Source organism: Microcebus murinus, chromosome 3 (assembly GCF_040939455.1).
Source record: "Microcebus murinus isolate Inina chromosome 3, M.murinus_Inina_mat1.0, whole genome shotgun sequence".
Taxonomy (NCBI): domain Eukaryota; kingdom Metazoa; phylum Chordata; class Mammalia; order Primates; family Cheirogaleidae; genus Microcebus; species Microcebus murinus.
In genome coordinates, this window is record NC_134106.1 from 56601738 (window position 1) to 56614578 (window position 12841).

At 39.1% G+C, this 12841-nt stretch overlaps 2 protein-coding genes across 2 annotated transcripts in view; one reads left to right on the top strand and one right to left on the bottom strand.

The window, feature by feature from the left end:
• Nucleotides 1-234: 234 nt before the first annotated feature.
• FBXO48 (F-box protein 48) lies at nt 235-4761 on the bottom strand. The gene is made up of 4 exons (XM_012750159.2): nt 4639-4761; nt 3785-3956; nt 2418-2762; nt 235-1959 (listed from the first exon to the last, which is right to left on the bottom strand). The coding sequence occupies exons 3-4, from the start codon at nt 2724-2726 to the stop codon at nt 1798-1800; spliced, it is 471 nt and encodes a 156-aa protein (XP_012605613.1). The 5' UTR covers nt 2727-2762; nt 3785-3956; nt 4639-4761; the 3' UTR covers nt 235-1797.
• A 235-nt stretch (nt 4762-4996) lies between these two features.
• The window catches only part of APLF (aprataxin and PNKP like factor), an 89405-nt gene continuing 81560 nt past the window's right edge, over nt 4997-12841 (top strand). Inside the window, exon 1 of the mRNA XM_012750158.3 lies at nt 4997-5296. Coding sequence (XP_012605612.3) covers nt 5201-5296 — 96 coding nt within the window. The 5' untranslated portion in view covers nt 4997-5200. The remainder of the gene's footprint in view (nt 5297-12841) is intronic.

Consider the following 12841-nt stretch of genomic DNA (forward strand, 5'->3'; position numbering starts at 1 on the left):
CTTCCAACTGTAAGGAAATAGTAGGAGACAATCATTTATCAACTGCTTGATTCAACAGAGGGAATTTGTATATAGTGGATCATCTTTCTAATATTTGTCTATTTGTTAAATACTGATTTCCCAGATTCTTATTTTTCATGCTATAGAGCAGACTTCGAGAAGAAAAAGGTTTGTAGACATTTTTTATTATGATGATGACCACAGATTCAGAATAAACATTCTAGTACAGTGAGTACTACATCATCTACTTTTATGAAAATGAGAAACAAACATTAAAGTTTCCTGACAAGTTATAAACTTGAATGAAGTCAAGTATTAAGGGTTCTCTAGAATAATAGTTTTCTTTCTTTTAAATATGGAGAAAACAAACAAAAGGAGTTGGACGTTCTTTGTATGTATGAATAGTACACTAGATGGTGCCATAAAGCTGTCAGAGGAAAGTTTTACCAAGATGAATAATGTGGCAGTTCTGATGGTAGTTAAGAATTGTGGAAACTTTTCATATATTTTCTGCCCCTGAGAGCAATTACAGGTTTGTAGGAAAGTAATGGGAATCTTAATTTGACAAGTTTTAGCCCTATAATCAGAGTAATTGTAAATTAAACCACAGGTTTAACACATTTTAAAATAGTTTCACCACTAGACAATTCAATCTGATTCCACTGAAATGGAAAATTTTAAGTTATTGAAATGCAAATGTATTATTCATTTAAACTCATTGCTATTAATTTCACTTAGCTAGTCTTCCTATGAGTGTAGTTGTCTGTTACCTAGTGAATCTTTAAGTTAGTTTCCTCAAGTGGCTTCCTGAATTTTTAAATTATTAAGCTGAAAATATCAATCAAATCCGTCATTTAAAGTACCGCAATATACAAATACAAGAAACAATACATCTTGAAATGACACTATCAGTATATTATTTCTTATAAAAATAACATTTCATTATTTTCCACATTACAATAAAACCATAAAAATATATTTTAATAAAGTGCAAAATAAAAATAAAGCTTTACTTTTACATTTTTTACTTCATTTTCTTTTAAATGTTAAATATGAAAAAGGTGAACAACAAAATGAAGATACACCTTTTGCAACCTAAGAGTCATTTGAGTTTTACTTATTTATTTAAAACAGACTTTATTTTTAGAGTATCTCCATATTCAAAACAAAATTGGACAGATTATTTTTACTTCAATAGATTGGGGGGGGTAAAAGTGTTTTTTGTAACATGAAAGAATTGTATAATACTAAAGTCTGGGCTCTTAGTGTATCTGTCACCAGAATGGCACACTGCATCCCCAAAGGTAGATTTTTGTCCCTCAGTGGCTCCCAGCCTACCCTTGTCTTAGTTTTCAATGTCCATTACACCACTTTCTGACATACATACCTTTCATCTAGCTCCCACTTATAAGTGAGAACATACAGTATTTGTTTTTTATTCCAGATATACATCATTTAGAATCATGGTTTCTAGTTCCATCCAAGTTGCTGCAAAAGACTTTATTTCATTCCTTTTAATGGCTGAGTATTACTCCATGGTATGTATATACCACATTTACTTTATCCACTTGTCAGTTAATGGGCACTTAGGTTGATTCCATATTTTTATAATTGTGAATTGTGCTGCGATAAACATTTGGGTCCAGGTGCTTTTTTTGTAAAATGACCTTTTTCCTTTGGGTAGATGGATGCTCAGTAGTGGGATTGCTGGATCGAATTGTATCATTTGAGTTACTGTTTCAGTTGCACATGGGAGGTGCTTGAAATCACAAACCTTACTGTTTGCGATTTTTCTGCTTATCTTTCCAGTTCTGCTTCTAGAATTTCTCCCCATGTATCTGCATCCATTGGGTACATACTTTTTTCTGGTAGGCTAATGGAAGAACATATGTTACTGTATTTGCCACTTAGCCATTCATGTTTCACTTTACTCTTCCAGTAATTTCTCTCCAGTGTTACCTGAAAGGAGTAAATCAGAATCATTAAAAATGATTGTAGTGGGTGGTTGGTTAGTGAGTTCATTTAAAACTAGAGAAGCTGACTGATAGGCTAAAAAAGATTAGGTATTTACATTGATTACAAATATATTAATAAATTTGTGTGTGTATGTATGCAGGATGAGCCACAGAGTTCACTGAAGATCTTGGACAAAGTGCAGTGAAAAGAAGTAGTCAATTTCCTAAGAGAAAAGTTCCTGAATTTAGAATTTAAAAAATTCAGAAGGATGAATCATAGTGTGGAAATAGCGTGGTTAGCAGGAAAAGACTAATAACTAAACTTTATTTCCAAAAGTCAACACGCTCTGTATGTTTTTCTGCATATGCAATCCTATCTCCTCCAAGCAGAAGTTAGCATTGGCTCAAATCTGCTAACACAGCACCATCAGAAACACCACAGACTGCAAAGATTAAACTTACCCTCCAGGAAAAACCACTTTTTAGATCGTTATCTATGTCTCTTGGGCACACAGCTCTTATAATCAAGCACTGAGGTTTCCATAGGCAGGAGTCACTGTTTTTTATTACATCATACCAGCTCTTGCATACCAATAAAGCCGTGCACAAACTCCCAAGGTCTAGCACACTGAAAATTTGTATGGTGATTTCTCGAGGCAGCATTTCAACAAAGTTGTTTTGACTCTCATGTTTTTTCTTCTTAGCATCCACAGAGTTTAATTCTATGCCAGAAACTCTTGAATTATTGTTCTTCTTGGAGTTTTTCGGCATAGCTTGATGTTTTAGTAAATTGTCCTCATATGTAATCTAAAAGGCAAAATTTAAACATACTCAGTCTTTTCAAATCAGACAATAAATCCTACTTTGAGTCAGATATTTCGGGGATATGATTTAAAGAACTTTAACTTATTCTTCCTCTGTAAAATGGGCCAATGCTGCTCCCCTCTTGCAAGGATTAACAGGGATGATGTGTAAAACAGCTAGCTCTGCTACATCTGAATTGCACATGAGGGGTGCTCAACACATGGTATTTCTCTTCTTTTTAAATGTTTTAAGTAAATGGGTTTGTTACTAAATATTTGGGGTTTCTCCCAAAGAACATTATCTAAAAAGAGAAATGATTCTCCACATCAGACCATATTTATTGAGTTTAGTAGTATCAACAACTACTGTGAGAACACATGCAAGTATTTATTGAAAGTACTTTTGACAATGTATATGAGTCAATCCTATTAATTTCTGAATACTTGTTATGTGTGGGAACTGAAGCCTTGTCATTAAGTTCTTCACCTGCAATTTGTGACTTAATCATAAAGCTGCTGGACTTTTAATTGTTTATACAAGAATTGTTTATCTACTTGTACTTAATGGGTAGGTGCTCACATTTGACACAAATACTACCTGAAATGGACAAGAGGATAAGATATGGGTTATGAGACAAAGTCTCAACTATTAAATTCAATTCTAAGATTAGTGTTTTAGAAATGGCCCCTTGAAGCTATCCTACATGCATAGTTAATTTTGAGTCAAAGATAACAGTCACAACGGCCATCAAGCAACAATTAGTAGCAACTATAAACAATGGTTATAACTCAGCTAGGTATAGCATGTGACTCAAGATTTAAAGCCCAGTTTGTTAATTTACCTAAGGTGAATTGTGTGGGCTTTCACAATCAGTAGAAAGCATGCCTGGGTACACCACCACCCTTGAGCTACTTTTACAGATAAAGACATCTCATATTTACTTAAAATCACTTTATTCCATTTTGCACTTCCTTTTATAATAGGGGTTGGCTGTACAGGAGGAGTTTAAGATAACAGCTAAATACCTCTTTTACTCAGCTAGTAACAATTCCCTTTTCTAAATGCGCTACTCAGCCATGCTTCTGGGTTTGCCAAGACCACGGTTGCTCCCATCCATTAGGGTGTTTTTGATCCAAATTAGCGATGGTGGTTTGAATTATAATGTCTCTGTTTAATAGAGGATTTCCTCTTGAGGCTCTGGGGAAGTAAGAAAGTAAACTAGTAAAAACAAAAGTATGAAGTCAAGAGCAAGTTATCCCCACATACATTGGCTCCTCCCACCGTCGATAGAAAACAAACTAAAGCTAAACCACTATGTTATTAGGAGAATGTTACAGTGTATTTAATATTTGCTACTTCTCCCAGGATCTCACTGGTGGAATAAAATGCTTCATCTCGCTACAGGAATTCCACAGGAGGTAAATCAAGGCTTTTGAATTTACCAGGACATATCCTGGGGAGCTTCTTAGAATTTCACTAGGAATCTTGCGTCTAAGTCCAGTTTTGTCTCCTGAAAACTACCCCTCTTCTGCCCTTTCTCCTTTATGAACCGAGCTTTGCTGAATTACCTCTCCAGTTAGGTAAGAGCTGGTTCCCCTTTCAACTGTTACTGGGAGAGAGGGATCGGGAGGAGCTGGGTGGGCGGCACCCCGCCCGGACCCCGCAAGTCGCGGGTAACTACCCCACGTCCCGTCTGAACCACCCTCCTAGTTTGCCCCACTCAGGCTGCAGATGCTTTAGTCCCCAGGGCACGAGGCAGTGACAAGTAAACAACAATGAAAACCGTCAGCACCGACTGTCACCGCGGCTCCAGGCTGCCGAGTGGAGGCTGTGCTTGCGCCCAGCCCACATCTGCTAGCCTGCGAGCGCTGAAACCTACCCTTTCGAAAACGGAAGATCCTCCTACCAAGTGGGCCGGCCGTGATGGCTTTTCGTTTCGCTACTTAAATATGCCGAAATTCGAACCCTTTAGCATTACGTACACTCCCCCCCGCCCCGCGGCAACTCTAGCCCTTCCCCACCCCGCGGCCACTCTAGCCCCGCCTTACTTACGCAAACCCACGCAGGCGCACGGGCGCACTGCCTTCTGGGATCGGTAGTTTCCTCTGGGCAGCTAAGCTCGGGAAAGGCGGGGAAGGAAGGCTCCAGGGACTACAAGGTCCGGCGTCCCCCAAAGCGTGTGGGCGGTGGGAGGGGGGATGGGGGAGGGGTTTAAAACTAACTTTGAGGCGGTGTAAAGGGGGAATCCCCGACCGCGTCACTAGGCTGGGCAGAGGGGGCGGGACTCCGGAGGCCAGGACTGGGCACTGCGGAGAGGAGCCCTCGCTCCCTGCTTCCCGCGTGTTTTTCCCGGGGCCTGGGCAGGCTCCGCGGGTGTCTGTGGAAGGCGGAAACGGCTGCGGGGGCCGTCTCCCTGTGAAGGGGCCTAATCTTCGCCCGCGATGTCCGGGGGCTTCGAGCTGCAGCCGCAGGACGGGGGCCCCCGGGTGGCCCTGGCGCCCGGGGAGACGGTGATCGGCCGCGGGCCGCTGCTGGGAGTAAGTGTGGGAGGGGCTCGCGGACCCCGAGAGCCGCGGGGCGGTCGTTGCTGATTCCCGAGGCCTTGGCCCGATTCCCCGCCACGCCAGTCCTGCCTGTCTGGATTCTAGAAGTTTGGGGCAGCACGTTCTTCAGTCAACTTGAATCACCTCACAAACATTTCTTTATGTTGCCTTTAAAAAACACTGTGTTATCGTCGTCGTCTTATTTAGGGGTTGGCAAACTAGAACCCAGAGGCCAAATCCAGCCTGATTTTGTACGGACCCATGAACTAAGAATGATTCTTAAGTTTTAAAATTATAAAATGTAAACAAACAAAAAACCTGTTAGCTTTTCAGTCCGAATAGTTGCTCCAAGGGTCGAGGAAACTGCGTCTGGTTTAAACCCTAAAACATTTACAGTAGTATCCGGCCCTTTACAGAAAATGTGTGCCAGCCGGTGAACTTCTCTCTTCTAAGCTAATTTCTTTTAAACTCTGGCGTCCTTTGTAGGGCTGCGTGGGCCTTACTTTTATTATAATAGGCTTTTTTAGTAATATCAGTAGCTAATCCTTAAGTTGTGTGTATGGTGTTCTATTCACTGATGTAAGGAGACTTTACGTTTACCAAGTTCTTTAATCCTTTCAGAACCCTATGAGCCAGGTGTTTTTATTACCCTTATTGTTCAGATGAAAAAAATTGAGCCACAGATCTGTTTTCTTAGAGGTTATACAAAAGCTTTTGGACTCATAGTGCCACTAAGCTAAATATTCCCAACTCTGGGAGATTTAGGAGTTAGAAAATTTGTATATTGCGTGCTGGAATCCTATGGATCTTTTCCTAAGTGCATCTATATATTTTTTTAACATTCGGCATTTCTTGTTTAGTGCCCACTTTGTGCAGAACATTTTGCAGATCCTAGCACTGTGCATACAAAGATGAATACAACATGGGCTCCTGTAGGAGTTTCCCTGGGGCCTGGCTGACAGACCCCTCTCAGTGAGGTAACACAAGGAATAAGTGTGGACTGTTATCCTGGTTAATATCCAGTGTCTAAATGGGATCAATGGTATTAGCCTTAGGAGCCTTCTGGGAGCAGGTAAAGGAATGGTAATTTAAGGTTGTCCTGTGGAAGTAGATCCTAAAGGAGTGAGTGTATGTATATATACACATGTATATGTAGTAAGGTTACTGGGAAAGTAGAAGTTCCCATGCTGGGTTTTTTGTTTTTGTTTTTGTTTGTTTTTAATGCGCAAGTGATTATTTAAATGTTTAATATCTTGTTACTTTTCTCCACAGTTTATTAGCTTATGCAAACATTTGAAATAACGGCCTGGGAGGTTTTATTTTCTTTTTTCTTTTAAATATGTAGGTTAGAAACTATTATTAATAGAACATGTCCTTCCTCTAGTAATCATATGTCTGGTAACTAAGGACTTTTTGACTTGCTTAAGAAATTGTGTCACCAATAGAGTACTGTGGGTCTGGCTAAAAGACGAGTGAATTTTGGACCTGTGTTTTATAAATGTGACAGGTTGCAGAGCCTTTCATTGTTTGTAGCTTGTTCTTTGTGTTTTAGGCTTGCTAATGTGAGATGAGTCTATTTGGTTTCTGTTTTTAAAAATGGTAAGGAATAGAAAGTTTGTCAATTACCTGGTTAAGATTTTGCTTTTACTTTTTAAATAAGTATTCACTAAGGGGATTCTGTTGCCAAGTTTGGCAGATATCAGAGTGGTTATGAATGACATCCTAAATGTACTGAAGGAAAAATTTGAAGAACAAACAAACCACTTTGTGGCTTTTTAGATTTTGGAGCTGACAGATGCACTTGTTTCTTCTCTGCAGTGATTAAAACACAATATAAGGGCTAGTGTTTTAAACAACAGCAATTCCACTCAGGTTTTTTTGTTGTTGTTGTTGTTGTTTTTGTAGTGAGAGAGAGCAAAGACTTAGTTGTAAGTGAGAAAACTCAGGGAGTTCACTGTAAATTTGTATATATCTGAAATGATTAATATTATTAAGATTGATTTTTGAACTCTGTTACTTAACTGGCTATGTTTTTCTGAGAAAAGTTTCAGAAACCTTGATGGCTACACAAGGATAAAGGTTTGTAATTCCAATGTGTAAACTAGTCTTGGTAATATTAATAATTTGACAATGCGAATGTCTTTATATCTTTACAGTGGCAGGAAAACGCAGCAGAGAAGAAACTGCCACTTAGAGCAAAGCACAGTGAAATTTAATCTTTCTTGTGCTGTATACTTTCATGTGAGTCATCAGAGAACCCCAGGTCTTTGTTTACTAGGTTTTAATTTTGTTTTATGATCGGCATCAATTAAAAGGTTTTACAGCAGGATGAATCTCCAGAGAACTATCCTGGGTAACAGTAACCAGTCCCAGAATTTACATATTATATGATTCCATTTATATAACTTTATTGAAATGCCAAAATTATAAAAATGGAGAATAGGTTAATGGTTGCCAAGGGTTTAAGAAGTGGGCAGGAAGCATAAGGGAATTGGATATGGCTATAAAATACCAACATGAGGGATTCTTGTGATGATGGAAATATTCTGTATCTAGGCTGTATCAATATCAGTATCCTTGTTTGATATATTGTACTATAATTTTGTAAGATGTTACCATTGGGGGAAACTGGGTAAATGGCACAAGAAATCTTTTTGTATAATATCTTTCAACTGTATATGAATCTACAATTATCTTGAATAAAAAATTTAATTTAAAAAGGTTTTATAGGCTAGGCATGGTGGCTCACACCTGTAATTCTAGCACTCTGGGAGGCCAAGGTGGGAAGGTTGCTTGAGTTCAGGAGTTTGAGACCAGCCTGAGTAAGAGTGAGACTCTGTCTTTACCAAAAACAGAGAAAATTAGCTGGGCATGGTGGTGTGTGCCCGTAGTCCCAGCTACTCAGGAGGCTGAGACAGGAGGATCACCTGAGCCCAGGAGTTTGAGGTTGCAGTGAACTATGATGATGCCACTGCACTCTAGCTGGGGCAACAGAGCAAGACTCTGTCTCCAAAACAAAAGAACAAAAAAAAGTTTTGCAGCACAGCATCTCAAGCAACAGAGTACTGTTAGGCCAAATTATTCATGGTTTTGCCTTAATTAAAGCTGATTACACTCTTAAATGAAATCTGTTTCCAATTTCAAATTTGTCTTAAATCTGTTTTGACAGCAGAGATTTTTGAGACGCATTTCTTTATGATCTATTTTCCTTCAAAGAGTAGGATAGCATCAGGTATCTACTGAGACATTCTCAATGCAGATGTAATTGAATGGACTGCTTTGCTTAAAAAGATAAGTGGCCCTGGTTAGGGGACAGGGAAGGTCATGGCCTTCCGTATAGACTCTTCAGGTGGCATCAGTTCACCACTTCCAAAAATGTTGTCAGTGTTCCACAACATTTACACAGAGTAACCACTCCATGACCTGGCAACCCTGTGCTTTAACTTCTTGTTGTGGAATCCTACTGGCTGTCCTGGAATGCTTTTCCTATCTGGTCCACCACAGGTTTCTTCCCAGCCACCTCTTTTATTTCTAGGCTTGCCCTTCCTTCCTTTAATCATTTAGCCTAGTACCAGTGCTTGATATGTAGTAGGCCTTCAACACATGATATCTTCCTTCAACTTCTGCATCTTAGCCTCTCAGTTACTCTACCCTCAAAAAGAGCTTAATTGTGACTTAGATGTTAAAAAGGATATCACTAAGTTTTGAAGTGAATTTAAACATAGTAAAGAAGCAGAGTCACCAGTTGCTTCATCTTAAGGAGCAACATTCATAATGAATTAGATATTCGCATTTTTCCTATTTTGTTGATTGATAACTTATCAAATTCGGAAAAGAGTTGATAAACACACAAGGGCTGTCCGGAAAGTATCCAGCCACTGGTAATATAATTTCTCATATACCAGTGGCAGGATGCTTTCTAGACAACCCTCGTATACTATGGTTGGATGGGAGGAAGTATAAAAGAAGGGAAGGTGAAGGAGAAGGAAGTCCTTGTTCTCAAGAAATATATAGTTTAATAGGTGTGAGAGACTATAAGCGAGTAACTACAGGGGTTACAATCACAAATGGGGACACTGGAACCAGGCAGGCACTTTGAGTGAGTGAAGTGGGAGGGAGTAAAAGAACAGCACAAGGACAATGATAAATGACAATAGTTCTGCCTCAGTTTGGGGAGGCCACAAGGAGAGGGATCTCCAAAGCAGTTACTGCTTCTTGCCCCTGTTCCCATCTTGTAACAGTTATGATATTTTTTTCCAGAGTAGTAGGAAATCTGGATTTTTAGATATAATCACTGATTTTTAAAAGGTCACATTGAATGGAAAGTTTTGTTTCAATACCATGAGCCAAATGGAATGATGTTATATGATACAGGGTGGTATAAGAAGGAACCCACAATCAAGATGAGGGATCAGGGAAAGCTTCATGAACTTGGTGGCATATCGAGCTGGATTTTGAAGTGTTAGGATAGTTAGAATTTTGGTAGATGGAGAGTGGGTGGGAGGTAGGGAAGGGCCTTTCAGGCTAAGCAAATCTATGGTTTAAGGCTCTAAAATTTAAAAATGTATGGCATGTTGGATAGTTGGGTAAGTGCTTATGAATCTTGTGGGATAATCATATTACATCAATGATCCCATTTAACTTTTACAAATAATGCTTTTTTGTATATTAGGTTTGTTTTTGGTTTTGTTTTTTTTTTGAGACAGAGTCTCACTCTTTTGCCCATGCTGAGTGCTGTGGCATCAGCCTAGCTCACAGCAACCTCAAACTCCGGTGAGTGATCTTTCTGCCTCAGCCTCCTGAGTAGCTGGGACTACAGGCATGCACCACCATGCCTGGCTAATTTTTTCTATTTTTTTTTAGTTGTCCAATTAATTTCTTTCTATTTTTAGTAGAGATGGGGGTCTCGCTCTTTCTCAGGCTGGTTTCGAACTCCTGACCTTGAGTGATCTGCCCACCTCACCTCCCAGAGTGTTAGGATTACAGGCGTGAGCCACTGCACCCAGCCTATATATTAGTTTTTAAGATAAAATTTATTGAGCAGTTTTAGGTTTACAGAAATATTGTAGAAAGTACAGAATATTCCCATATAGCCCCTGCCTTCACACATGCACAACCTTTCCCACTATCAACATCTGATACCAGTGTGGTGGTATGTTTGTCACAATTGATGAATTCACATCAAGGCATCATTATCACCCAAACTCCATAGTTTACACTAGGGTCAACTCTTGGTATTGTGCATTCAGTGGGTTTTGAAAAATGAATAATAACAGATATCCACTGTTGCAGTATCATACAGAATAGTTCCACTGCCCTAAAAATCTCCTGTGCTTATTTATCCCTCCCTCCACCAAACCCCTGGCAGCCATGCACTTTTTACCATCTTCATAGTTTTGCCTTTTACCGAACATTATAGAGTTGGAATCATGTGTTATGTAGCCTTGTCAGATTTCACTTAGTAATGAGCATTTAAGGTTCCTCCATGCCTTTTCATGGCTTGATAGCTCATTTCTTTTTAGTGATGAGTAATATTCCATTGTCTGGATGAACTATAGTTTATCCATTTACCTACCAAAGGCCATCTTGGTTGCTTCTGATTTTTGGTAATTCTGAATAATGCTGCCATAAACCTTCATGTCCAAGTGGGTGGATATGAATTTTCAACTCATTTGGGTAAATGGTAAGGAGCACAGTTGCTGGATTGTATTAAGAGTGTTTAGTTTTGTAAGAAAATGCCAAATTGTCTTCCAAAGTGGCTATACTATTTTATTTGCATTCCTACCAGCAATAAATGAGAGTTCTTGTTGCTGGCCACTGTTGTTAGCATTTGTTGTTATCACTGTTGTGGATTTTGGCCATTCTAATAGATGTGTAATGAATCATTTTTCATGTATATATTCTGAGTGGAAAAAAATATAGCAATTAACAGAGAAGACTTCTGTGACCAAATGCATGGGATTTTTTCCCACCAATAAGCAAGCAATTGGTTCTGCAGTGGAAACCAATTAGATGTCCTCTAACTCAATTCACTTCTGAAACTATCTACCTGGAGACAGCTTCAGACCCCCCAAGTTGAAGACTCAATCCCCAAGACTTCCCCCTACTTCTGATGCCAATTGCAAGCCCCAGGTTGTTTTACATGTGCTTCTGACTGACCTGCTGTAAATCAGGGATTCTATGGCCTCCTCTTTGGATTTGATTAATTTATTAGGGTAGCTCACAGAACTCAGGGAGATACTTACACTTACTGGTTTATTATAAAGAATGTTACAAAGAATACAGATGAAGAGATGCACAGAATGAGGTATGGGAAGGGGTGTGGAGCTTTTATGCCCTCCCTACTTGTGCCAGCCTCCAGGAACTTCTGTGTGTTTAGTTATTTGGAAGCTCTCCTACGCTTGACCCTTTTGGGTTCTTATGGAGGCATCATTACGTAGTCAAGATTGATTAAGCCATTGGCCACTGGTGCTAAACTTAACAGTTAGCTCTGCTTCCCTCCCTGGAGCTTGGGAGATGGGGCTGAAAATTCCAACCCTCTAATCCTGCTTTGATCTTTCTGGTGACCAGCTCTCATTATGAAGCTACTTGGGGCTGCCAGCCATCAATCAACTTATTAGCATACAAAAGACATCACTTGGGAGTTTCTAAGGATATTAGAAGTATGTCAGGAAACGACATTGAAGACCAAATATATTTTACAATATCATGTATATTTATATATCATATATATTTTTTAAAATTTCAGAATATTATGGGGGTACAAACATTTTCATTACATAAATTCCTTTTGTACCATTTGAGTCAAAGTTATAAGTGTGTCTCAACCAGATAGTGTACATTGTACCCGTTAAGTATGAATTTACCTATCCCTTCCTCCCCACTCCCACCTACTGGAGTTCTAATGAATGTCATTTCCATATATGCATATAAGTATTGAATGATTAGTTCCAATTTAATGGAGAGTACATGTGGTGTTTGTTTTTCCATTCTTGTGATACTTCACTTAGAAGAATGGTCTCCAGTTCCATCCAGGTTTATACAAGAGGTATTAGTTCGCCATTTTTTATGGCTGAGTAGCACTCCATGGTATACATAGACCACATTTTCTTAATCCACTAATGTATTGATGGGCACTTGGGTTGTTTCCACATCTTTGCAATTATGAATTGTGCTGCTATAAACATATGAGTGCAGGTGTCTTTTTTGTAGAATGTCTTTTTTGCCTTTGGGTAAATACCCAGTAGTGAGATTGCTGGATTAAATGATGGTTCTACTTTTAGTTTTTTGAGATATTTCCATACTGCTTTCCATAGGGTTGTACTAGTTTGCAGTCCCACCAACAGTGTATGAGTGTCCTTATCTGTCAATATCCACACCAGCATTTATTGTTTTGTGACTTTTTGATAAAAGCCATTCTCACTGGAGTTAAGTAATATCTCATTGTGGTTTTGATTTGCATTTCCCTGATGAGTAGAGATGTTAAGTATTTTTTTACACATATATATTTTTTTAAATGGATGATTCTAAATTCTCCCC

What these genes read in the sequence shown, in the direction of transcription:
- FBXO48 (XM_012750159.2), bottom strand. Translation starts at nt 2,726, where the DNA reads ATGCCGAAAAACTCCAAGAAGAACAATAATTCAAGAGTTTCTGGCATA. An exon ending in AAAGTGGTTTTTCCTGGAGG is followed by an intron (nt 1,960 to 2,417) that starts GTAAGTTTAATC and finishes TACTCCTTTCAG; the next exon opens with GTAACACTGGAGAGAAATTA.